The sequence below is a fragment of the Corvus moneduloides genome, chromosome 13 (genome assembly GCF_009650955.1).
Source record: "Corvus moneduloides isolate bCorMon1 chromosome 13, bCorMon1.pri, whole genome shotgun sequence".
Taxonomy (NCBI): domain Eukaryota; kingdom Metazoa; phylum Chordata; class Aves; order Passeriformes; family Corvidae; genus Corvus; species Corvus moneduloides.
This window is the reverse complement of record NC_045488.1, coordinates 17,665,299-17,689,562: the sequence shown is the minus strand read 5'-3', so window position 1 is coordinate 17,689,562 and position 24,264 is coordinate 17,665,299. Positions and strand designations below refer to the sequence as shown.

General features: G+C 41.2%; 1 protein-coding gene across 1 annotated transcript in view; it reads right to left on the bottom strand.

Moving 5' to 3' along the window:
* The window catches only part of UBE2Q2 (ubiquitin conjugating enzyme E2 Q2), a 46,545-nt gene extending 22,748 nt beyond the window's left edge, over positions 1-23,797 (bottom strand). Inside the window, exons 1-3 of the mRNA XM_032123247.1 lie at positions 23,382-23,797; positions 7,790-7,894; positions 1,142-1,246 (exon numbers count right to left, since the gene is read on the bottom strand). Of these exons, the coding sequence (XP_031979138.1) occupies positions 1,142-1,246; positions 7,790-7,894; positions 23,382-23,567 (396 nt within the window). The 5' untranslated portion in view covers positions 23,568-23,797. The remainder of the gene's footprint in view (positions 1-1,141; positions 1,247-7,789; positions 7,895-23,381) is intronic.
* Between the last annotated feature and the right edge of the window lie 467 nt (positions 23,798-24,264).

Genomic DNA, 24,264 nt, shown 5'->3' with positions numbered 1-24,264 from the left:
TACTTTGAAATATCAAAACAATACATTGAGTTCATTTTTCATGACTTTCTATTTCAGGATACCACTCCAAGCTCAGGAAGTGTGAGCTGCAGTAATACTCAGGAGAATTCTGATATGCTTGTCCTCTGCTTACTCTTCCTTTGGCAAAGAAGGTACGATACTGCTCTAGACAATATATGGGACCAGATGGATCTTTGGTCAGAGTTACTAAGGCCACTCTTACTTAACTTGCAAACTGTCTGACATTTCTGGCTAAGAAACCTTCCACGAGTTTGTTTTTGAGTTTCATAGCACATGAGATCCTTCACAAAGCTACACCCTAATATCACAGCCCATTGCCATACAGCTGCACTGCTGAGTGGGCAGCTCAGAGAAAAGACCTATAAGGATTACAATTTGGCACATGACCAAAAATTAAGCAAGTTATTTGTCATTACTACAGTAGTACTGTCACCACAGGAAAGCCATCTGTTACTCTACAGGAGTTTTTTAGCAATCATTTCATCTTAATGCGTACAAGCAAAAGCAGATCCCACAATCTTACTAAAAATACAAAAAAGAACAGCTACTGTCAGTTACCAGTTCTGTTTTCAGCATAATACGAAACATTTTGGTTAACAAGAACACCTCACAGGCTGTAACAATTCTTAATTTTTCAAGTGCACAAGAAATAAACAAGGCACCTCCCTACCCGAAGTAACATATGGCCTTGATATCCCATGTCTCTGCAAGGGATTGAAGGAGGAAAACATCAACAGCAGTTCATCCAAGTGCACAGTGTAAACACATACTCTTCAACAAAGAGCCCAACATTTCAGAAAAAGTAAGTTTGGGAAGCACTCCAAGTACACAGCAATTGGCTTGAACAGTGTTTAGGAGGGAATTAAACTTGACAGCATTGGTATCACATACACACCTTTCAACGATACAGGAACTTCAAAGGGAATTATGTAATATTATAACACCATTATTAAATGGATTTTGCAAAAAAATTCGGATTGAAGACACCATAACACAAAACTGTTTTATATCTCAGTTCTGGCTTATACAAGGTTTAATCATGCCCATTATCTTGCTTCTTGGAGTTGAAAAAACAATTCCTTTATTGGCATAAGAAGGAGTCCACAGCTTTTTAATTTACCTGTCCAGCTGGCAATGGCTGATCTAACATTTCAACATCTGGATGCTGAGGAAGATTATATAATCTGCAGAGGTCACATATTAATCGCTTCAGCTGCTGAAGAAGCTATAGAAAACAAGAAAACATGGAAATGTTTATTTAAACCAAAGCACAGAGCAATATATTTTGAATTTTCTTCACACATTTATCCTGAACTTGAAGTCAGGGTACAGCATTTAAATCTGCTCAGGCTGGAATAAAATTTCCTCTGTAATCTTCGTAGTAAAGTCCCCACAATAGAAACTCAAGGACATGGCAAGTTAAAGATGACTCCCATTCATCTTCCTACATCTAAGAAAAAAGCCATGAACAGAAAAATAATCTACTCTGACAGCATTATCTATTCCAAACATAGGTGTCTGAGCCACAAATCACTATGGAATAAGCAAATGGTCAAATCCCACGAGACAAAATGGTCCATTCCCATTTCCCAGGTTAAAAAAACCATGTCTTCAAAACACAAAGGAGGAAGTCTGGTTTTCCATATCCTGAATTCCTTCACAGGGCACACCAGCAAGGCAGTGGAACAAGAGAAACCCTGTCCAAGTCCCAGGAGCCAGGCAGGCTCTGAGCTGGAGCCTAGGCACTGTGCTTGCTGTATCTTGTGTCACGGTGAGGCACAATCTGTTACTAGCTCTGACTTCTGTTTCCGACCTGCAGTGTTCCATTGACCCTGCTCTGTTAACTGCAAACTATGGAACACCTCACACTCACTAATGCAAGCCAGAAAAAAAAATTTATTCCTGCAGAAACGAACATTAAGTTTGCTTTTTGATCACCCCAGTAATTAAGTTGATTTCCACAGCTGTTAACTTTCTCTAGGCAGCCTCAGATTCCTAGTTAAGGCCAAGACATTAAAGACCGTACTACTGCAATTCCTAACTTCCCAAGGTCTTCACACAGCTGTGTCAGGAAACAAAAAAAAAGGACTGCAAAATCCATTTGTAAAAGGGTCAACATCTCATTATTTGCAAAACAATACCCTAGATGAAGCTTGCAAAAATTATACAACCATTTATGGACTTTTCTTCCAGATACCAAGGAGAATTTGTCTTGCCACTTGTCGAGGGCAGCATACAAGACAGGCATTTCTGCACACACACTCCAAAATACATTTCTAAAGCCTTGCTATTGGCCAGTTTAAATGCTCTCACCTTACCCCACCGGAAGTGAAAAATTCAGTCTCTCCAGGGTTAAGAACTCATTTCCAAGCCCAAATCACTAGCAGGGATTAGCAAATGTTGCCCTTATGCTATCTGAAAGCTTCAGTGCTTTTCCCTTCTACAGCAGAATTCCACATTGTGTTTAACAGGAATGTTATTTATTCATCTGAGGCCATGAACTGAGATACCAGCCTACATTACAACACTATCACACCACGTCTGCTGTTTCCGCATCATTCACGATAAGTCAATCCAACTCAAAAATGAAGCAGGTATCACCAAAAGGACTGGGGTACCAGCACCACATTTCTTAGGAGTATATACATGAGACAATAGGTTTTGACAAAAAACTTTCAGTAACAAACACATTGCTCATCAGCATTAAAACTCTACACTTGTTTGAAGTTTCCCATGTATCTGAAACATCACGAAATCTTTTAGAAGGCAGGAATCAGGTTCATCCATCAAAAAGTTAGCTGCCAGATAGAATCACAGGTCTTAGAACTATTATTTTCAGTATGAGCAAGATGCGTAAAGTTACACTGCTACACATTTTGTTGAGAAACTTTTTCTCTGCACAAACATTGCCTCATGGAGTGCTGGAGCATAAACCACACAATTCTAGGAGCTGTAATTTTTCTTGCAGAGCCAATAATTTGTTTACATCTTCTGTGAATCATACAAAAATAAATCTAAGTGGTGAGGGAAGACTGCCACCATTGGCATTGTGCTGGTCAATTAGCACTGACCTTGGAAAAGCAGATGAACACACTATTAGATGTGTCTTGACAGAAAGAGACAATACAGGCTGCAGAGTTAAGAACTGCTTCCTGCCCTGCTTCCTTCACACCCCCTCCTCCCCACAAAACATCCTGTTACCTGAACTGAAATTCAGAAGAAATTTTTGCAGCCAGGACCTAACACCCTGTAAGTTTCCCTTGCTTCTGAGCACAGGGCCACAAGCAAGGAAATGGAGCAGCTTCGAAACAACAAGCTGCTGGCACAACCTGGGCCAAATTACAGCAGCTGTGCCTGACAAGGTCCTCCAGCAGCTTTTCACCTTCTCAGTTCCACTGGCACCAGAGATCACACAACTATGTGGCAGCTTATCAGCTTTGTGGCAGATCAATTCCTGATGTGCTTCAGCACACAAGCACCACTTCATCATGAAGGGGCAGGCAGAGACCTGCAGCTGAGAGCAGGGATCCCCTTCCTTGGCAGGATTCTACACTTCAGGGTTAGCTTAATGCAACTCACACTGCAGTTCATTTTTATAGATCAGCTGCTTTATTTAAAATCAGTATCTACAATTTGCAAAGATGGTGGCAGAGCAAGAAGCTGATCCTGTCTGTACAACCCTTCCACCCTTCTTCCTTATTGCCACATTTTTCCTCCACAGGAATTAATTTCATACCATTGATCTTTCTGCCATGGATCACCATCACTTATCCCTTATCCTCTGCTCCTCTGTATGAAAAATCACAGGATAATTTGAGCTGAAAGGCACATCTAGAAGACATCTGATCCACCCCTGTGCTCTAAGCAGGGCCTGGCATGATTTGATGTCTTGGTATGTACATGAACAGACTATCAAAAGGGAGAGCAGATTTCTATCATGTATTAATAATTTAAATATATTTCCAGGGTAACTTCACAGGCTTGACGAATGTAAAATGAATGCTTAACAGATGCACTTTGAGGCTACTGAAGAAACATGAACTATCAGTACACCAGTAGTTTCCCTGGAGCACTAACTGCCTAAAGCACAAAGTAAACAGCAACCAGAATGCATAACCCACAGGGTAAAGGAGCAAGGTGAATAGCCTGCAGAAGGGAAATGCTCAAGTGACCACATACAACAACGCATTTATAAATTTGTTATATTGATTATAATTAATATCAAAATAACAAAAATTATATAATTGGAACACACACCCCTATGATTTTTAATGCCTCAGGAGTTCTGAGAAGTTGGTGATTCTTGTGGACACCATAAGGCTGGTTTAGAACACAAACACCTCTTGGAATTTTGTTCCCTATCTTAATATCCCGCATATCCAAAAACAGTTTAGAAGAATTTTTTCTGAAATCCAGCCTACATTAGGAGGCTTTTCTTTATGTACGAAGAGATCTTCCTAATGCGGTATGAAAGCACTAACAATTTTAGGATATCTTTTAAGATATTAATATCCTGCTGGCTTCACTATGAAACACCCTGTTTCCGGATTACGAAGAAAAAAGAATTTAAGAAGTACAGTTTAATCCTAGAAAGACTTAATTATTCTATGTGTCTCTACCCACACCCACAATATCTATATAAAAATAAATGCATCAATAAAACTTAGCCTACCACTGAGAAAGTGCTGAAGAAGAATACAAATGGAAACAGAGGGAAGCAATAATTGTCACTTGGAGTGTGGCCACTACTTGGCTAGCAGGCAACAGTCACAGTACCTCCCCCACACTCAGCAGCCTCGGGCACTTTCAGAAAGTAAAGCAAAGCTTATTCCTGCATTTTGTCTCTGCGACTCCCAGTACAGAAATAGCTGCTGCCACACTGGGAGTTTGCAAGAGACAACATTCTTCCCTGAAATGCCTCCATGTGGGACTTAATCTAAATTATTAACACAGAAGCAGTGTGCTTCAAGACAGCAGCTTATCCAAGCTGTAAACATATTTATGCGAGGAATTGTGTACTTCTGACATCTTCCATGCAAGTTTAAGATCTACAGTGTGAGAATTAAAGCTGCCTCTCTGAATTTAAGCCCATTTCCCTATTCTCTTTAAAAAGCAGACCTCCAAGTAGTGTAGAGTTATATTTAACATCTCATGAAATAAGGTTTGAGGCTTCAGACTTGCATCATGTTACTTCCATCGTATTAACCAGAACAAGGGAATTGCAGTAAGATTTCTCTTTTGCATAGCACAGCCACTAGAAGGCAGATGGCAGCTTCATACTTAAAAAGTCTAAGCGTAGCTGATTTTCAGAAGGAAATTCAGGAGACACTAGGGGCTGAAAGAACTCTGTAGCCCCTTCATCTGCTGACTGAAATTTGTTCAGCATTGACAACCAAGCAGCCAAGCTGTCCAAGCCTAATGGTATCTATGCTGATCAACATTTTTAATAACTTTTCAACATTTTTAGTGTTTTGACAAATTTTCACAGCACAAGCAGCACGCTGATGCACGGAAACTAACACAGTTTCAGACCCACAGAAGATTTTCCAGGAAACATGTATGATTTCGACATCATAAGCCAGTTTTCCTTTTACCATGTCAAATGACAAGGCTTCTACATGTCAAACACTTATGCCTGAAGAGCATGTTCTTCAGTTTCCCAAACAGCTGACACCTGTCACAAGTTACAAAGCAGGTAGAAAGGACAGTGCAATACCAAAGGCTAAACCAGGGTACATGTGCTAGCAGTGCTTTTAGCACAGCTGAGCTCCTGTAAGAGTTCAATACCTTTTCCCATTCAAAATTTGACTGCTCTCATAACTATGAGTTTAGAGCAACATGGCACTAATGATCCTTTACCTGCAGTAAATTAAATGAAAGCTGGTTTGAAACATTCTAGATTATTCTAAATTAAACAAAGTGAATTTTTATGAGACTGTGATAAATTAGAAGCCTTTGGATTTCTACAGGTAGTTCCCTATCCTTTCCTACCCTACTGCAAAAAGCCTGTGTGTGAGCTGCTCCAATGCCATTGAAAGGGAGGGAGTTTCATGGGGAAGAGCTGTAGGGAGAAAAAAACCAATCAAAACCTCACAAGCCAAGTCTTTGGAGCAAAAAAAGAAGTCAGATTATGTAGTGCAAGTATTTGTCTCCTCAACCACTCCCATCTGCCTTCACCTTGGCATAGCACGATGCAGGGTGGATTCCTGAGAAACCAACGGGCCATCACAGGTGTCTATTACATCAACGCAGCAGCTTTTACATGGGCAAGTACAATCTTGATAGCAGAAGCTGTTTTCTTACCAGGTACATCAGCAGTCTGTGTGCATATGCAATTCAGCACAGCAAGTCCCATGCATGTTTACAACAAAGCTTTCCACCCTCTTTCAGGCAGTTGCACACAGGAAATGTCTTGTTCAGAACCTTTAGGCTGAATACCAGCCACAGCAGTTTCAAGCTGCACAATCTTCTGAAAAGTGTCTTTAAGCAAAAAGCTCATTTTTCTGTTACTATCCCTTCCTATGTCTTTCTAGGCAAAACTTACAAAGACTAAGATTTATAATACTTTTCTGAATGTAGTTTAGTCTAAATTTTAGGTTGAAATAGAAAATACAGAGATGTACATCTTGTGCAATCGGATCCAACAAAATGCATTAAAACACTGATGTTGCTCTACAACTGCTTTTAATTATGTCAAGGCCCACAAAGACTCTCACTCTTATTAGTTTCCTAGTTATTTCTGCCAGAAGTCAAATGCATCCTCAACTATCTTTAGAAAAAGACACTTGTACATTCTTGTGTAAGGTTGGGTATCCTAGATTAACATTATCCCAGTAAACATAACAAGTAGTAGGTTTTCCTAAGAAAGAACATTCCCAATTTTTCCCAAATACTAAGCACATAACCCATGCAATAAGCAGTATTCAGCAGACTGATTTTTGTATGCATCACATCCCTGTCCACCAAAATAAACACAAAATGTTAATATCATCAATTAATAAAGACCACCTAAATTTGTCAGTATGCTGCAATACTCCTTTTTGTGGAACAAACTGCATTTGTGCTGAAATTTATTTCCAAGCAGTATTCAAGGAGAGCTCCCTACACAGAATGGAAAGTTAATTTTTATATTCATGTGGCCTTCCCCCGAGCTCCCATCACTACATGAAAAGGGTATTTAAGTAAGATATAATGCTTGAGAGTTTTCTGAAATACGAAATAACCATTAGAATCTGTATACAAAGATTTCCTTTAAGTAGCAGTTGTCCAAAGTCGCAACATAACAAACTGCTTAAATGTATCAGTACCTAAGGAACATTCTGACGAACCAGAAGCTATCAGGTCAAGTTCCCTTTACTGAAACCAAGAATTCTTTGTATTGTAGTCATGTTTTGGAGAATATACATTCTCAAGAGTACAAAGTTTTGCCTCTGTAATAGATTTCTGTGCAAAGAAAACTCTACAACAGCTGTTTTATTCAGTAGTTTTAATATTTTCATCCACTTCACTGTTTAATCAGTTTCAGAAAACTTCACACTGTAATTACTGGGGCTGAAACTTTACTTAAATGCTTACTCTCTAAAAGAAGTAATCAAAACTTCTGGATTACTTTTGGCTCATAAGTTTTTTTATAAGAGAAAGTTGTGTTTATAAAATCCCCCCAAATAACCCTAAAACTGAACTAGCTGACCTGCTGGTTAATGTGACAAAGCCAAGTAAACACCCAAGCCCAAGCAAATGCCCAAAATAACCAAAACACTTCACTCACCAGAGTATTGCTCTTCTTAATATCTTCTAAACGCTCTAAGACTGAAGTCAGGTTTGGGTCATCTGATTCTACAAACCATATTGGTGATGAAGAGGGGTAAGACTCCTGTTAAAAAAAACAAACAACAAAAGACCCAACAAATAAACAACAAGTCCCAAAGCTTTTAAAAATAATTTATCCCCAGAATTTCATAACACAATATTAACATCACCTTTTATCTTACTCTATGTCAGGTAACACAGAAGCTTTTAGCACTGCATTTTTAGGCAATGCAAAAGAAGTTGAAAGAAATCCAGCCAACTGGTTCTTCTAGTATTTCATCCTATTTTCATCTTTCTCAGATGACGGATATACATAAGAAGCAGTGCTGAAATGTTTAAAACCTTGGGGGCAGGTGGAGCAGGAGGGAGAAATTTAAAAATGCAGTATGAGTGATAATTAGCAAAAAATGGAATCTCAAGTAGTACATGTCAAAGAATAAAACCGATGCTGATTTTGCATAAAAACAGTTTTTTCCAAAGAAAAGTTGTGAAAGCAATAAAACCTGGAATCTTTAGATTTCCTCCTCAAACAGGATTATTGAAACTCTTCTAGACCCACAGACCAAAGCAATATAGCTCAAATTTCCTGCCTTGGAGGACAGTTTAACTGGCAGATCACAGGGCCAAAGTCTGCCATTTTATCTTTGTACACCAAGGCTCACAGAGGACTTGTCACTGTTAAAGATTTCTCATGCAATATACTGCATACAGGAAAGTTTACGGCATAACTTCATTCCCTCCACAGCATCCTACAGCTGCCAGGCAGGTGCCAGGACACAGCCAAGTGAGATCAAACGGGCTCACAGGATTACCAGTGTGTTCCAGTTTGCACAACAAGCTATGGTTCGGGCACATGGAATCCACGGAAGAGATGTGGCCCACAGCTGCTGACGGGGCCACTGTCACTAAGGTGCCACAGGATGCAGCCCTTCCAAAGGTGCTTAACAGACCCCTGGTAGAGAAAGGTGAACAGAAATCCCTTGGCTCTTGTTTATAGGTTTCAAAAAGCAATTCCAATTTTCTTCTCACACAGGTTTGGTAACATTGTGAGGATGGAGGAAACCATGTAGCTTCCAACTCAACAGTAGGTGTCCCTTCACATCACTGACGTGCATGGATTCTACTTGTTTGGTTTTAGTTATTTAAGGCATTCTCTACTTCTCACCTATTCAATTAAATTTTAGTAGCTGAGGACAAATTGCTGAATCTCAGTTTTATCACACAGATATTATCTTCATATCCCCAGGTCCTACAAAATAATGAGGGAATTTTCATTCATTGCCCTCACTGCAGTTGAAAATGAAAAAAATCCATCTTTCTCATTCCAGAAACAATAAATTATGCTTCATTCTTCAACACTTAACAGTCAAGATTTGACAACTGGAGAAAAATACAAGCATGTCAGAACTGGCTGTTAATAAAGTGTATTTCCTAACTGACCTTCTAGCTGAAGTGCTGAACCCCATAAAAGAAGCCATGTGACTAAAGGACATCAGTTTTGGAAAAACAGACTGAGTTCCCACCTGGCACCATACTCCAGAGAAGTTCTAGATACAGAGGTTTAAAATTCCCACCTGTAAACTGAAGCCTTTGCATAAACTTATGTTTTAACAAGTTCAATCCCCTTGAGTTTATGTATTTTTTTCCTAAATCACACCTTAAAGGAATACATTATATTCCCTGTATTTTTACATAAAGGTATCGTTCACATCTTTTACCTTCACTTCAAAGGACCCTATACACAAAGCAGAGACCTTGGAATATCTAGTCTTGATTAACTAAGGCCTAAAATCTCAAATATCTATCAAGAAAGTCCAGTGCTCAGCTTGCCAAGACTTATGGCTACGGCAGGCTTACGGATGTGGTTTAATCACTTTCTTCCTTTACACAACACAGCACTTGAGAAGAGTGTATTTTCTCCTCAGTTTCACTTAAGAGATTAACCACTATCTCTGTGGGAGAAATAAAGCTGAATCCCCCTGTTGCCACTGGGTTTCTAAACTGTTATTTTTAGGAGCTAAACTTCATTAAAGGTATTCCAGGTTTTGTGCTGATCACATCTCACTCATTTTTAGTAACATGCAACCTATTTGTGAAGTCTTCTGCAATGGAGCAATCTTCTCACCTCAAGCCTTTCACACTATGCACTGATCTGGATGCACAGTGGGCAACAGCATAAGGGAATCTCTGCTAACTGTGGCCCCACTGCCTGAATACTTGTTTGACCCAGCTGTTTTTGAGACCTGAGCTTCTCTGGCCAGCTCATGAAGTTGAGAAAGGCAGTAGGGTAAACACTACTACCATGACTCTAGATGACAGCAACATTCCCATCAAGAAATACAAAGAACAAGCAAAATCCCTTCCAAGATTCACCAAGCCATCTGTTTCTTAAAATCCTCAGACTCATTAGAATAAAAATATTCTCCAGATACAGTCAACACTTGGACTGTGCATGCATGCACCATTCTGTTAACAGGTATTTTTGGCTTTTTTTTTTAATCAAGCATTTAAAAAAATTTGTTAGTCCAGATCTATGCAAGTCTATCAATTGCAAAGATTTACAGAACACAAACACCTGCTAGTCCTCTCTTCTAAATCATGTCTGGAATCTGAAGACTGCTTAGAGAGTGGAACTCAACTCTTCACTGTCTATATTCCTTTTTTCTGACAATTTTATTTCTCCTTTCTCCACCTGAAAAAATTTGAGGACCAACCCCACAGTAGGACATTCCTTATTGCAACCAGTATCTATTCCAGTCTGGGGGCCTATATAAATATCTCCTCCAAAATACTTGCAGCATGTCTGTCATCAGCCAGGGACATGACTGACAGTGCAGATCTGATGATTAAGCAATCCCACTATGACTTTAAATACATTGCAGTGGCTACTTGAATGTGCTGCTGCCTCCTGCTCTGAATGACAGTCCTTACTCATGGTTTACACTCACTCCATTTTTTGCCCTGAAAACAAATCCTCCTGTAGGTGAGGAAACGTCAAGAACTCGATACTGCCTGGATTATTAGTGTATAGCACATATGACTATGTCCTAAAAATTATCAACTATTCAAATTTTTAGTCTGATCTAGCTTTTAAAACATGAATGGGAAAAATGGAACTTCTCAGAGAAACTCTTCTTTAACACTGCAAGCGTATTTACTCAGCTGTATCAGAAAATACTTCAAATTTTAGATTTTTGGAGTACGACTATTTAATTGCACATTCCAACTTTTTCACAACAGATGCTTAATATTAAAATACAAATTTAATCAAACTTCCATTTTGTTGTGATGCTTCTTACCAATAAATATATTCGTTTAATTTAAAAACATAAATGGCATTAAGTTTCTTTAGATCTGTAAGTAATCCATATTTTTGGAACAGCTGATTTCCACGCGGATATGAGTCACTATATTTTGAAATACAGAATTCACAGAAACTTCAAACGTTCTGAACTTGAGATATAAAAAGGCTCATGAGTTTGTAATAACCACAGCAGGCAACTTAAAGCTAAGCTTGTGGTTTGTAAGGTCAAACAACTGACCTTCGCAAGAGCTAATTCTGTTGAGAGAATTAAGTCAGGTTTTTTTTTTCCTGTATCTGCATCCTATAGAGATAAGAGGTGGATTTGAGCTGTTGTGTCATGTAAGGAACACAGGCTTCTCAAAAACAACAATTCACGAGAGGAACCCTAAAATAGCAGTTGTTTTACTATTAATTGTCAGTGGCTAAAAAGCCCCATTACTGTGGGCCTTTCACTAGAGAGCTGTCATGTCTATATGATTTCTCTCAGCTGCACAGCTATCACCATATTCAGTATCTGAGATGTTTTATATAACTGCTGCTTTTTTCCTGCTCTCCACAAGCAAAAGCAGAAGTTCATCCCAAGAGGGAGGGCTGTGGAGCACAGCAGTGCCCGCTGGACAGCGGTGACAGGACAGCAGTGACATCACACCTCGCCTGCACTGGAGCAGGACAAAGGCAGGATGTTTACAGCAGCACAGATACAATTACAATTCATGGCATCATCACTTCTAGAGACTCTTTGTATCTGCACCAGGACAGACTGGGAGCTTTGTCAACACAAATGCTTCTGTGACAGAATGCAGTGAAAGAATTCAGCCCACTAACAAACACACAAAATACAAAGAGAAAAAAGCCCTGCACTTCTGCCATGGGAACAATTTCAAAACTGATCAAAGTCATTTAGGAAAACCACAGCATGTTAGAAGAATACACATGGGATCTCACTGTTCAGACATTCCATTACATCCTCTGTAAGAGCTCTACTTACATTTTACTAACAATTTTGCTTACCAAAGGAAAAAAAAAAGAAAGCAGCAAAATGTGACAGAAGATTCCAGGAACACACACATTAAGACAGCTTTTCCTGGACAGGATCTGTCATCTAAGTATATCCTATCTAAGCTTTCTCATCCTTAACAATGAGGCCATTTCCTTGCAATGTTATATAATCTTTTATCCTGCTTTCTAAGCTACAGTGACACAATTTTGACATTAGTAAGAGACTTTAAAATGAGACATTTCGAAATTACTACAATACTGTTAAAATTGTGATGTTGCCAAATCAAAACATCTTGCTCTCACTCTTAACATTAGAACAACCTGTACCTGCAGTTTGCTGCAAGGCAATAGAGTAATCATAACTCCTTGCACACAACTGAGCCATTTTATCACAGCTAAATGGTAGGAAAACACATTTAAACACGTGGCTACTGCATTATGATTTCAAATCACAATTACAAGGTAACAGTTCTTAATTTTCTTTAATTTACAGATCATACTAGATGGAAAAAGTGTGGGGGTGGTTTCTTTTAAAAATCCTTAGCATACTGTCTGAACAAATTTCAGCCAGTTTTACTTCTTGCCTGTTCGTTAGTTTTTGCAAAGTCTCCATCTTAGGCAGAACCTAGTTCTGTTCTTTTTACACCAGATACAACTCAATCTTAGATTGGAAAGAGACTGTTCTTGCTCACCCAGATCTTGGTAATGAAGTAAATCCTAATGGAACAAGACGTCTCAGAAGGCTAATACAATCCTCTCAAGGTGAATGCATTTGCAGCTATAAACACATGCCAAATAATTTATTTTAAATCCCAAATGTCTTTCCAACTTTCCAATTTATTTAATTAAACAGCAGAATCAGATCTTTATTAGGGGTCATATGTACATCCTACATGAACATTCAATAAATACTGAAGAATAATAAACAACACTTAGCTACAATTTAGTACACATTTTTTTGCAATTGTTAGTTAATCATTCACTATTTATTTTTCACCCATATCAAGCTGCCTTTAGTATTAACTCTGTGGGCTTTTTCCTCTAACAAAAATATTAGGATTTAGAAGATTTGTTAAGCTAAAGTTCAGCTTGGTGACCATAAAACACTAGTACTTACAGCTACTTAAAATAGCATTAGTTGTGATTACATAACTGACAGATTGTTTCCCATTATTAGGGGTCAAATTTTCCAAAGGCAGTTTAAGAAGCAGTAAGCATTTTCTACCACTAGCAGCTCAAGTGCCAGTGAAATCTACAGGCTTAAGAACCTTTAAAAGCCAGCTGATTGTCATCTGCCCTCTCAACTGATCCTTTATAATAATTAAGAAAGAAAAAAGCATGAAGAATCACTTTCATTGAAAGTAATCCAAATAAAACCATTTCCCAGAAACCTCCAGTTACTTAACCCCCCCTAACTTTTATTTTCAAACATTCAGACACCACCATTTGCTGTGTTGTATAGATCAAATTATTGAACATTACAGTACCCTAACATCTGCACTTTTAGATATGAAAAATTTGTCATTTCTTAAAGAATCTAACATGTCAGTGATCAAGAGTTCTAAAAGATAAGAAAAGTGTTTGCAATGGAGGGTTTAAAATGAAATTTAGTATTTGTGGTAGCAAGGAAGCAAAGTGAACCCATCACTACCAAACAAGAGGAAAACTTTAACTTGCTTTTCCTCTTGAATCTTAAAATTGTATATAACATGCTACTAACTTGCCCGAAGGCAAGCTTGTATAGCTTTACTTTACTTCCATCCTCCCTAAAGCCTGACAGGCTTCAGTTCAGCAAGAACACTTACAAGTCCTGCACTTGGTAAGGCACCAAGTTCAGCTGTCTAAAATACGCATCTCTCTCTACAACATACAAAATTACTGCAATTCTACTCTCAAATTTAATGGCTGTATTGACAGCTACAGGCTATACATGACCATCCCAGGTGAAGCATCATCCTTTGGTTGAATCCCTGGGACTGCAAGAGCTTAATCATCTTGCACCTTTGCAGGAGGAAGGTGAAAGAATCCCCTAATCCTGTTCTATGTCAGTTCTGCTAATACGCTCAGCGCTGCAGAAGCCAATACCTTCAGGAGCGTATTAAATCAACACAACTAACAGGGTCACAATTTGCCTCTCCCACACACTCTCCAAGGAATGAGGCAAGTGTAGCAGAGTACCTTGCTTTAGAATTGTTTATGTTATTAAATACAGCCATGCTAGAGAAGGGAGGGTGAAAGGTATGTGCCTTATGGAGCAGAAAGACTGTAACAAACCACAACTCTATAGATGCTGGTGAAATTCACTCTGCAACCACAAATTGCCCCAAACAAAAATACAGTTCTCTGTATGAACAAGTTCTACTGATTGCAGAAGGCTACCACAAAAGTAACCAGGAGGAAATAGTTGTTGAAAGTATACAGAATGGTTCTGGAGATCCCTTTTGTCTTCACAACACCCTTCTGAGAGCAAAGCCACTGCCCTGCTGTCACGTTCGGTGTCAGCCACACGAGCAGTGCTCTGACACTGCACCTTCTACAGCTGCCTTCTGCATGAGTACACAGGGACCACAGAATATTTCTAAATCAACTGAAAGCTTAGATCATGGAACACTTTCTGCAATATACAGATGCAGCATCATCTGTAAGTGCCAATCTTCATTGATAGTGACCACAGAACTAAGGAAGTATCAACAGGGACTGTATTTCAATGGCAATTCACTTGTGTACAAATTATTCCAAAATCCATGCAGTTTGCAATTTGCACCTTCACCTGCACTAATTCATTTGTTCAATCCAAGCCCATAGAATTCTCTTGAAATTATTACGGGAATCTTCAAGTTTTAAAATTTTTTTATACACCCAAGACAGAAAACAACATTTAGAGAAAAAAAATCCTGAAAACTTCAGCAGCTGCTGCTTTCAAACGAGCACATACAAGAGGCTAATAAGTTCAAAGTTTGTGAAATAATCCAAGCTCCTTTTGTGTTTTACTTCCGTATCTCTCTGTCCAGGTACACACACCTCTCACTGCTCAAAACATCATGACCTGAAAAGAAGCCAAAATATCTACAACCAAAGTAGCAAAGGCACAAAATATCACTTCAAATGGTCACAAACATGAATGCGAATGTGGCAGCACAGTTCTTATATTTCTTGTGGTCAAGTTCTTACAGACAGTTCTTCTTCAAATTATTTAATCTATGCAAAATGTCCCAACTGCCAATTCCAAAACATGAAATTGCACATAACCCTTGGAAAAACAGGTATCAGACTCTTACCAGTTGCCAAAACCTCATTCTCCCTCCATACCAAGCAAAAGGCAGGAGGCTACTTGTCCAGTGTAACAAAACTACACAGAATCAAAACATGAATTTGTAGCATAAAAGAAAAAAAATGCACTTTTCTGATAAAATGCAGTTACTGTTCATCACTGTGAAGCAGTATTTTACTTTCTACATCATCATCATGCAGCATATCATCTCTCCACTCAAGGAAATTCACAGAAAAAAACTAAACACCCTTAGCACTTTTGTCCAGACCCAAACTAAAATCCACCAAATGCTACTGAACTGCTGCTCAAACACAACCCCATGCTACACAGGATTGCATTAACAGCATAGCAAGTCAGCTGCTCTAGAGCAGCGTGTAGTCTCTGAAAATGTACACTGTTGTGGAGGGCCAACACAAGGGAGCTAAGGAACATTGCTTTGCCAATGTTAACAGCAACAAATAAAGTTACAGATCCTCCACACTCAAAATTGAGCAAAGCACACAGCACTGCTGAAAACAAAGTGACTTGCTTATTGGGAACATGGCTGTAGACCTGAGACTATATCGAGGTTTTTATTACAGCACCTCACAGCAGTAGGATCAAGCTATCCTACTCCTCACACACAAAAAGCCACTGTGTGCTTGTACCCTCAGCCTGCCAGTTGTCAGAGGCTGGTTGTTTGGGAGCTCTCAGACACAAGGGGTTCCCTTTAATGCACACATTACACATGCACTCAAGCTGGCAATGCTTTACCTAAGAGCAGCTACACACAGGGGCTCAAGAGAAAGGTATTTTGCAAATCTCATTCTACAATACTCTCTTTACTACCAGCACAGAATCTGATGTGCCCAAATTCTTCCAGGAAGTCTGGTTACTTGAAACAAATTATCAACTCATTCTAATCATCAAGTTATTAATTACCTACTTTTGCAACTATACAGGCCAGTTATCATCTACATGAGTGTCACAAAGCCAGAGTAACAAGAAATGGCTTCTAATATGGATAGAACAGAAGAACTAGTTATAACTAAGTTGTGTCACATCTCTCTCTCACCAACTTAACTTCATAAAGTTTCCTTGCAGACCTCCTCTCACCTTTATCACTTACAGTTACTCCACAGTATGAAGAGTCTGGTATCATCTCTGCTGTCACCCAAAAGATTAAGGCTTCCCCTTCTTTCTCTAAATTCAGAAATTTACATCTTTTAAGTGTTCAAATCACTCAGCATCCCCTTCTATCTGTGCCCTTTCCCCTCTCTGAGAGCAACCTTTCTCTTTTCCACCTTTTCCCTTTGCAAACTTGCTGTGCTCCACATACTCCTGCAGATAGAAGGATTTTTCATTCTCACTCACAGCTAAGAGAGGTCCTGTTGCTCCTTACATCTGAGACCATTCCAGCCACCACTCACCAGGCTCCCAAGCTCTCCCCTCATAGTAACATGTACACAGCTGCCCTAATGCTGCTTAGCCATGGGCCTTCAGATTAGAGCCATTTAGATAAAGCTTTGTCCCCCACATGCAAAACTGCAGTACCATATAGTTCAACCAACGTCTACCACTAATAAGTTAAATACCACAACTCTTACCACAGTTATTTCCTACTTCAAAAATTCAAGGAAGCCTGTGGTATCTTGAACACCACTGCTCAGGAACGCTTTGATTTTTTTCTAATGCCACTATACAAGTTCTAACAGAGCTTATGCTCCTGCCTTACTGAATACACACTGAAGAAGCTACTACAAGATCTCCAACTGTACTGAACTCTTTCTGCTATGAGGTGGAAAAAAATTTTGAGGTCTAAGAGAAAGGAGAATACAGTTCATACTAAATCTTCAGAAATCATGTATTAGCTGCTCTACAGTACTTAGTACACCAAGATGTCTTGTAAGCAAGAGATAAAGAAAAAAAATCCCCACATGTAAGGTCATTATTTTCATACCACGCTTAGAGATTACAGCTGGAAGCAAGACATCAGTGAGATATACACTAACTGTTATGCTTGTTTCCACTAGAGATCAACTGAGAACTATTTTGATCATATTAGCTTCAAGTGTACTGCATACAGGCAGTCTGATTGAAGATCTAAATGTTAAATAGCCTCTTCTTACTATAATCAGTCATTTAATTTTCCAGTTTTCTTCTAGGAGCTGGTGAAAGGTCATTTTTGCTTCTCTTACAGAGCTTGCAGCTGAAGAAACACAGTGGAACATATACTAAATCATCAACTGTCATGTCTCTTAAAAATGGAATATTACCATTTAAAGGAAAAAAACCCCCTAATACTCCAGCCAGGAATTCAGGCATTTACAACCTTGCAAAACTACATAAAAGCAAACAACCTGACAATACTGAACAGGAGTCCACACTGAGACATAACTAAAATAGTAGTCATTTCTGTTAATCAACTTCTACAAATAATTGTTCCTAATGAGAAATTCCACGCCCTCTTTTTCTTTCCTAATAATAATACTATTTAGAGAACTGTCTCCATCTCTGCATCTTGCACTCTGCTGGAATGAATCAGATTTTTCAAGTAAACAAACTCCTTGCAGTTAAGTCTGGTCCAGCTGTCACTGTAACAACATAGACACTGGTGGAGGCCCAGGGGCCTGGTGCCACCCCAGGCGCTGCACCCAGGAGAGGTCAGTTCCAAGCGCCACCCAGGGCTCTGCCAGCAGTGCTGGATGCAGCAGCTCTCACTCAGTCCTGCGCCCTTGTTGTGATGGGACAGCTGTTTGTGCAGCTGAACCAGACTGGGAAATAGTCCAGATCAACAAGAACTTGGTAAGAATTTTTACTTGCCAGCCAGGTCCTTAATCCAGCAAACTCCATTTCAGCCACCTCACAGGGCACATAGCCTCTGCTGGTCTGCAAGAAACAGCACTATTACAGAGTGCACAGGACACCATCACTCTTTGTTCTTACTAGCAATCCTAACTTTCAATACATGTTGAGGATATCAACAAGGCATCAATACACAAAACCTCCTGAATAGCTCACATGCAGAAGGGTGTTGAATAAAAAGAATGTAATTCTTTCTACAAAACTTCTTTAATTATCAAAGGGCACAGAGAGCTTTTTCAAGGACCACAACAATCCTAGTTCTGAAGTTACTGTATCATTAACTCACATGAGCAACACACTGGAAATGAACACAATTTACTATACACATCTCAACATATGCCAGCATTTCTATTTGAAGCCCACCATTGTGGCTTTCTAGGATATTTTAGGAGCACTTCATACCTTGTAGGGAGGACAGAACCATCTGTAAAGTCCTGAGGTACTGGTTACAGCCTTTCACACATCACACAACCAGACCATGGTCAGAAAGGTCTTGCCTTCCAGACACAAAAGATTCCTCCTACTCCTTTATGTGATATTCTTTTTCCAATTACAGCTTTGACATTAAAAAAAAAATTAAAGTCCTCACTACTCTTTTAGTAATTTTTTTATTAGCTTCATTTTGGTTTGCTAAACAATACTAAACTTGTCAATTTCTATTGCATGTTATGTTTGATAACAGTTGCATGAGTGCTTCTTTAAAATCACCAAGTATATCTAACTGTAGCTAAAAAGTACATATTATCAAGATAAAGCTGTGTATGTTTTTATACAGTCGTGGCATCCATATGCTGCAAGGAAAAGGTCTCAACCTCACTACAGAATGTCTAATGATCTACAAAAAAAAAAAAAAAAAAAAAAAAAAAAAAAAAAAAAAAAAAAAAAATCTGTGGTTGGAACTGAATGGCCCATTCGTTATGTGTACAAATAAATAACCTTTTAAAAAGGTTACCAGCTGTCTAGGCATTAGCTAGGAGTGAGTTCAATACGAAAATCCTATGCCTTTGAAGAACTGTCACATGTTCCAATACACTCACTCTCTGTATACACCCAGCTTGTCAAAAGCTTCACAGGTAATATCTTTTTATCCATTCTGGTTTAGAAGGGAAAATAAAGTCTTGTCCCATCAACTGCAGTTATCTGTAGACAGCAACCTTTTCAAGTCATTCACAGCAGCTTCTAACTCCGATTTAGCAGCAGGGTTATTTTTCAGCAGAAGATGCTTCTTTCCAACAGAGAAGCAAGAGTTTACTGAGTCAGCCACATCACCTGAACTGAATTGCTAACATATGAAGGATATCACTGCACATCACAGCCCTGTATCGGTTTAGGGCAAACCTGCTCCCACTTGGAATTGGCACAAATCCCCATTCTACCTGCAAGTGTCACTTGAGGACACAGAATTTCAATAGTAATTTTGCATATGGGTGGAGAGATATTAATATCCAGTTTCTCTTTCAAGAGATGATATGAAAAATACAAAATGTTTAACAGCAATCCAAGCCAGTCCTTTTCCTTGAAATAACAAGAGAAAGACTTCGGTGGACAATATTTCTAACACACCCTTTGCAATACTATGACCTAAGTCTGATAAGGTACCAAACTGAAACCAGAGATTGTATTGAAGGACACTTGCCCAAAGTCATGATCAACAAACACACTCCTCTAAGTAAGGCCATAGGCTTGATACTATTTCAAAACACATGAGGAACAGGACAAGGTTTATTGAACTCGATCAACTGGAATAGTGCTGTTAACTAAAAAGGAAACCTGAGAGAAAAAGAAATAAAACTCCAAATGGAGACACTGCTGTTGGCATAACAAAATGGGAATGTGAAGGTACACAGCCTGAACAAGTTCAATAATTAGACAGCTCTCAGGAATAAGCAGCAATGTTTCTGACAGGGGTGACTCCACCCTGAAGTGCCTCTTTTAAAACAATCTGATTAACCATGTAAGCTCTAATACGGGTCACTACCAGAAATAGTGAAGGACCAAGTTTGGCTGCCACTCTGTAAACAGAAGAGCTATCAAGTAAAATGTATTTTGCTTTAATTTCAAGCAGTGTTCAGTGTCACAGGTACAGTATCCCTGAGATGCTATAGCCAACACTGAACTTTGATAGTTCTACAAACTTATACTACAGAGACAATCAGCAAATCATCTCAGTGAGAAATGCCAGTGGCAGACTTCTCAAACTGTGAATTTTAGTCCAGAAAACTTGTGGAGACCTATACAGTTCCTAAGCATACATTCTCTCACCTCTCCAGAGGAATATTTTCTCTTCCCTCTGTCTTCTCTCTAGAGGCTGGAGAGCATAAAAGATTTGTTGGGAATATCAGAGCCAACTTAGTTATCACACCTCTTTTTAGCTACTAAAAACTTCCTTCCCTACCAGGTATTTCTCCATCCCGTAACTTCAGCATCTCTACACGCTGCTAGACAGCTGTCATTTTACGTAAAATACTGAGTATGCTAACAGAACCACAAAGAAAAGAAGTGCTGATTGAGCTTTGTGCTTACTCTTCGCCCTTAACAGGATTCTTGAGCATCCAGATACAATCCACCATATGCTTTTGCTGAGTAAAGGAAATACCCTGGCTGGATCAGTACTGAACGGGCTAAACCAGCTAGAAGAAGCAAAGAGTTGAAGTTGTGTATTTGCTCTGCAAATCCAGAGTGCTAAGACAGCAGCTTCTGATGCAGAGTCTCCCCAAGAAAATATATTTACCAACAACTTTATAGCCTTACCAGTCTTTGCATGCTACTACTGCTATTTAAAGTTCTAGTTCCCACAGTACCTGCAGAGCCACTGAAGCACAGTAAAGACTTAGGCTTTTCTAGTTTACAGTACCCACAAAACCCTCCAAAAATACCTGGATGCAATTAGGAGTTAGAGCCAAGAGACCCCATTTAGTGGGGAGGGGGAGGAAAAAAAAAAAAAAAAAAAAAAAATCACTTTTGTGACTCTCAAGAGTTCTAACATGTGTGTCAAAGAACTAGAACAGAAGCCCAGAGATGAGCTTTCTCTTCTTGGTTCTATTACCTGCTGCCCATTTGTTTCAAGGGAGCCACCTCTATATCTCAGGTTGCCCTATCCCCATTTATTTTTAACAGATAGGGAAAATAGCCACCTGCCTCAAAGAGCTAAAAACTAGTCAACATCAGAAAGCACCAAGCTGCTCGCTCACAGACAACTGTGAAACAAAAGCTTCAAGAAGCTCAGACACAGCCTTTCATCAAAGCAGAAGTCTCAGTTCTGGGGTTTCAAAGAGCACTTTTCCTGTTCTTTGTGCAAGTTCATACGCCACAAGTCTAATGGCATGTGAAAGATCTCCTGACCTTTGGGGCAAGAGACTGTAACAGCAGACTGTAACACAAATATGACAATGGTGACCTAAGTGGTTTCTTGCTTGCTCAGACACACCTCAACCAAGGCGTACAGCTAAGTGGGCATATTTCTTCACAATAAGAATTACTATTGAAAGTAGTTACAATGAAAGCAGTCCCAGAAGTAGATAAACACCACAGCACAAATTCTGGGCATAACAATTTCAGGTCTTACTGCTGGCTTACCTGTTAGCTGTGACTTGACAAAGAAGAAATAACCCATCAAATTCAACTGGCAACTGAGGGTGCACAATCATCAGACCTTTCATTTTATTGTTTAGAGCAAGACTTATGAAACAGATCATGTTGTGTGGAAACAAAAAGCCAAATTTCTCTGCAATGGAATGCCCTCTACTGAATGAAAAATATTTATAGGAAGTCACACAAACCATCATCTGATGGGTCATGTCTGGAAACAAGAACACCAAAGCATCTTGTTTATTCTACCAAAAAACCCCCAGCATCTTATATCTTACAAGTATCCAGTAAAACAAACATCTATCCCATGACCACAGAAGCAACTTTTCATGACAGTTAACTGTGAAAACTGAAAGATCCACTTAACAACTCTCCTTTAATTTAATAAAGTTACTTTAAGGCAAGTGAGAATCTGGTCATGATTATTATTAGACTTGCCTGGTTTGCATACACATTTTCATCTTTCAGTACTGAAATATTCATGTTTTTACCACCATGGTGTTTGAAACTTTCATACAAAGACCAAAAAAAAGCTATAGAATTTATCTTCCTTAAACTTGAACATGCTATTTTCACCCAGTTCTTCAATACATCACTGTGTAGCTGAATCTTGATAAGGCATTTAAAAACACTTATAACTGCAACCAACCCAACAAAAATGAACCTCCAGCACTTTTGTGTACGTGAGTCACAGATGCCAATATATTCCAATCCTTTGGCAAGTTTAGGCCTAAACTTCTAAAAAAACCAGAGGATTGTTACACGTCCCACAACACTGAACGTTTTATTCAGCTTCTCTTCCACTCATTTAAAAAATATTGAGCCAAATGAATTTAAGGGGAGAAAACCCCACATAAAGGGGAACCTCCAAAGCCCTTGGCAGGGAGCAGACCATCAGACTGGACACGGCTGCTCGCACTCCCTGACAAGTTTAAACGCACGGTTATCATAAAACGGCCCTTCGGCAGCAGAGCAGGGGCTCTGTATTACCCCTCCAGGACGGCGACTCTGACAACTTTCCCGTCCCTGCGGACCCCTCGGGCTGCCCCGCGGGGGAGGCCGGGCCCGCCCCAGGCCGCGGCCGTGTGGCGCACTCGGTAAAGCGCCCGCCCGCCGCCTCCGGGCTCCGCGCAAAACGCTCCTGGTGCCCCGCAAGTCGCCGCGGGGCCAGGCCGGGCAGCGGAGCTCCTCTGCTCCCCCCGCCACCGCCTCGGGGCTCTGTGCCCGCTGCCCCGGACCCGACCGCCCTTTGTTTCGGCTCGCGGCTCTCCGAAGCGCCGGCGGCGGCCCCGGCCCGCGTCCTTCCCCCGTGCCCGGGTCCCCCGGAGGAGCCCCCGCCGCGCAGGAAAAGAGGCGGGGGCCGCCCGCCCCCCGTAACTTTTGTTATGGTGGCAGCGGGGAGGGCGCCCGGAGCAGCGGCCCCGGCGGCCCCCGGTCCCCCCGTGCTGAGTCACCCCGGTGGGGCTGTGCCCCCTCCCCGCGCCCCGCGGACAATGGCGAGGGCGGGCCGTGCCCGGCCCTCCCCGCCCCGCGCGGCCCCCGCACCGTGATGTTGCAGTGGATGGTGAGCGGCGGCGGCGGCTGCGGGCTGGAGCCCGGCGGCGGCGGCAGGAGCACGAACTGGCAGTGGAGCTCGTCCAGCTTCCAGGAGACGATGCGGAAGCGCTCGTGGTCCTTGTCGAAGATGGACTCGAGGAACTTCAGCTCGGCCTTGAGCCCTGACACCGACATCCTGGCCTCATCTCCGGGCCCGGGCCTGCGCTGCCGCCGCCTCCCTCCGACTCAGCCGGCCCGACCCTGGCCCCGGCCGCGCCTGCGGGGCAGAAGATGGCGGGGCCGGGGCAGCCCCAGCCGGCGGGGCACGGCGGAGCTCCCTTTGTACCGGCCTCCTGCGCCCGCTCGCTCGCTTAAAAGGGCAACAGCGCAGTCCGCTCCCCTTCCCTTCCCTTCCTCCTCGGCGGGCCGGGCCAGCCGCGCCAACCGCCCCGCCCTCGCCCTGCCCTCCTCCCGATAGCCCGGCCCCGCGCCGGGGACACGCGCGCCAGGGACGGCCCGAGCCCCGCTCCTCCCCCGGGGCCGCCGCCCGCCGCCCGCCCCCGCCGGGCTGACTCGCGGCACCTGCGGGCGCTGCCCGCCCGCCCCAGGCTTGCCCGGGCACTGCCTTCTGCATCCCGGCTCGCAGCCCTTCGGCCCCCCGCTGCCGAACCGCAATGACCGCTCACCCGTTCTTCTCCTCCTCTCCCACTGCTCAGCCCTGCGGAAGGGCACGCGGTATTGCTTCCTCACCGCACTTCTGTTTTGCTGAGAAAAAACTGCAGCTTTGGGTTTGCACTTGTCATTTCAGAGTCCTGTCAGTCCTTCAGTACTCCTCGGGGGTCAGTCGACTTAAGCCAGGAATTCCTGTCCTGACATTTCTGGTGGATCCATA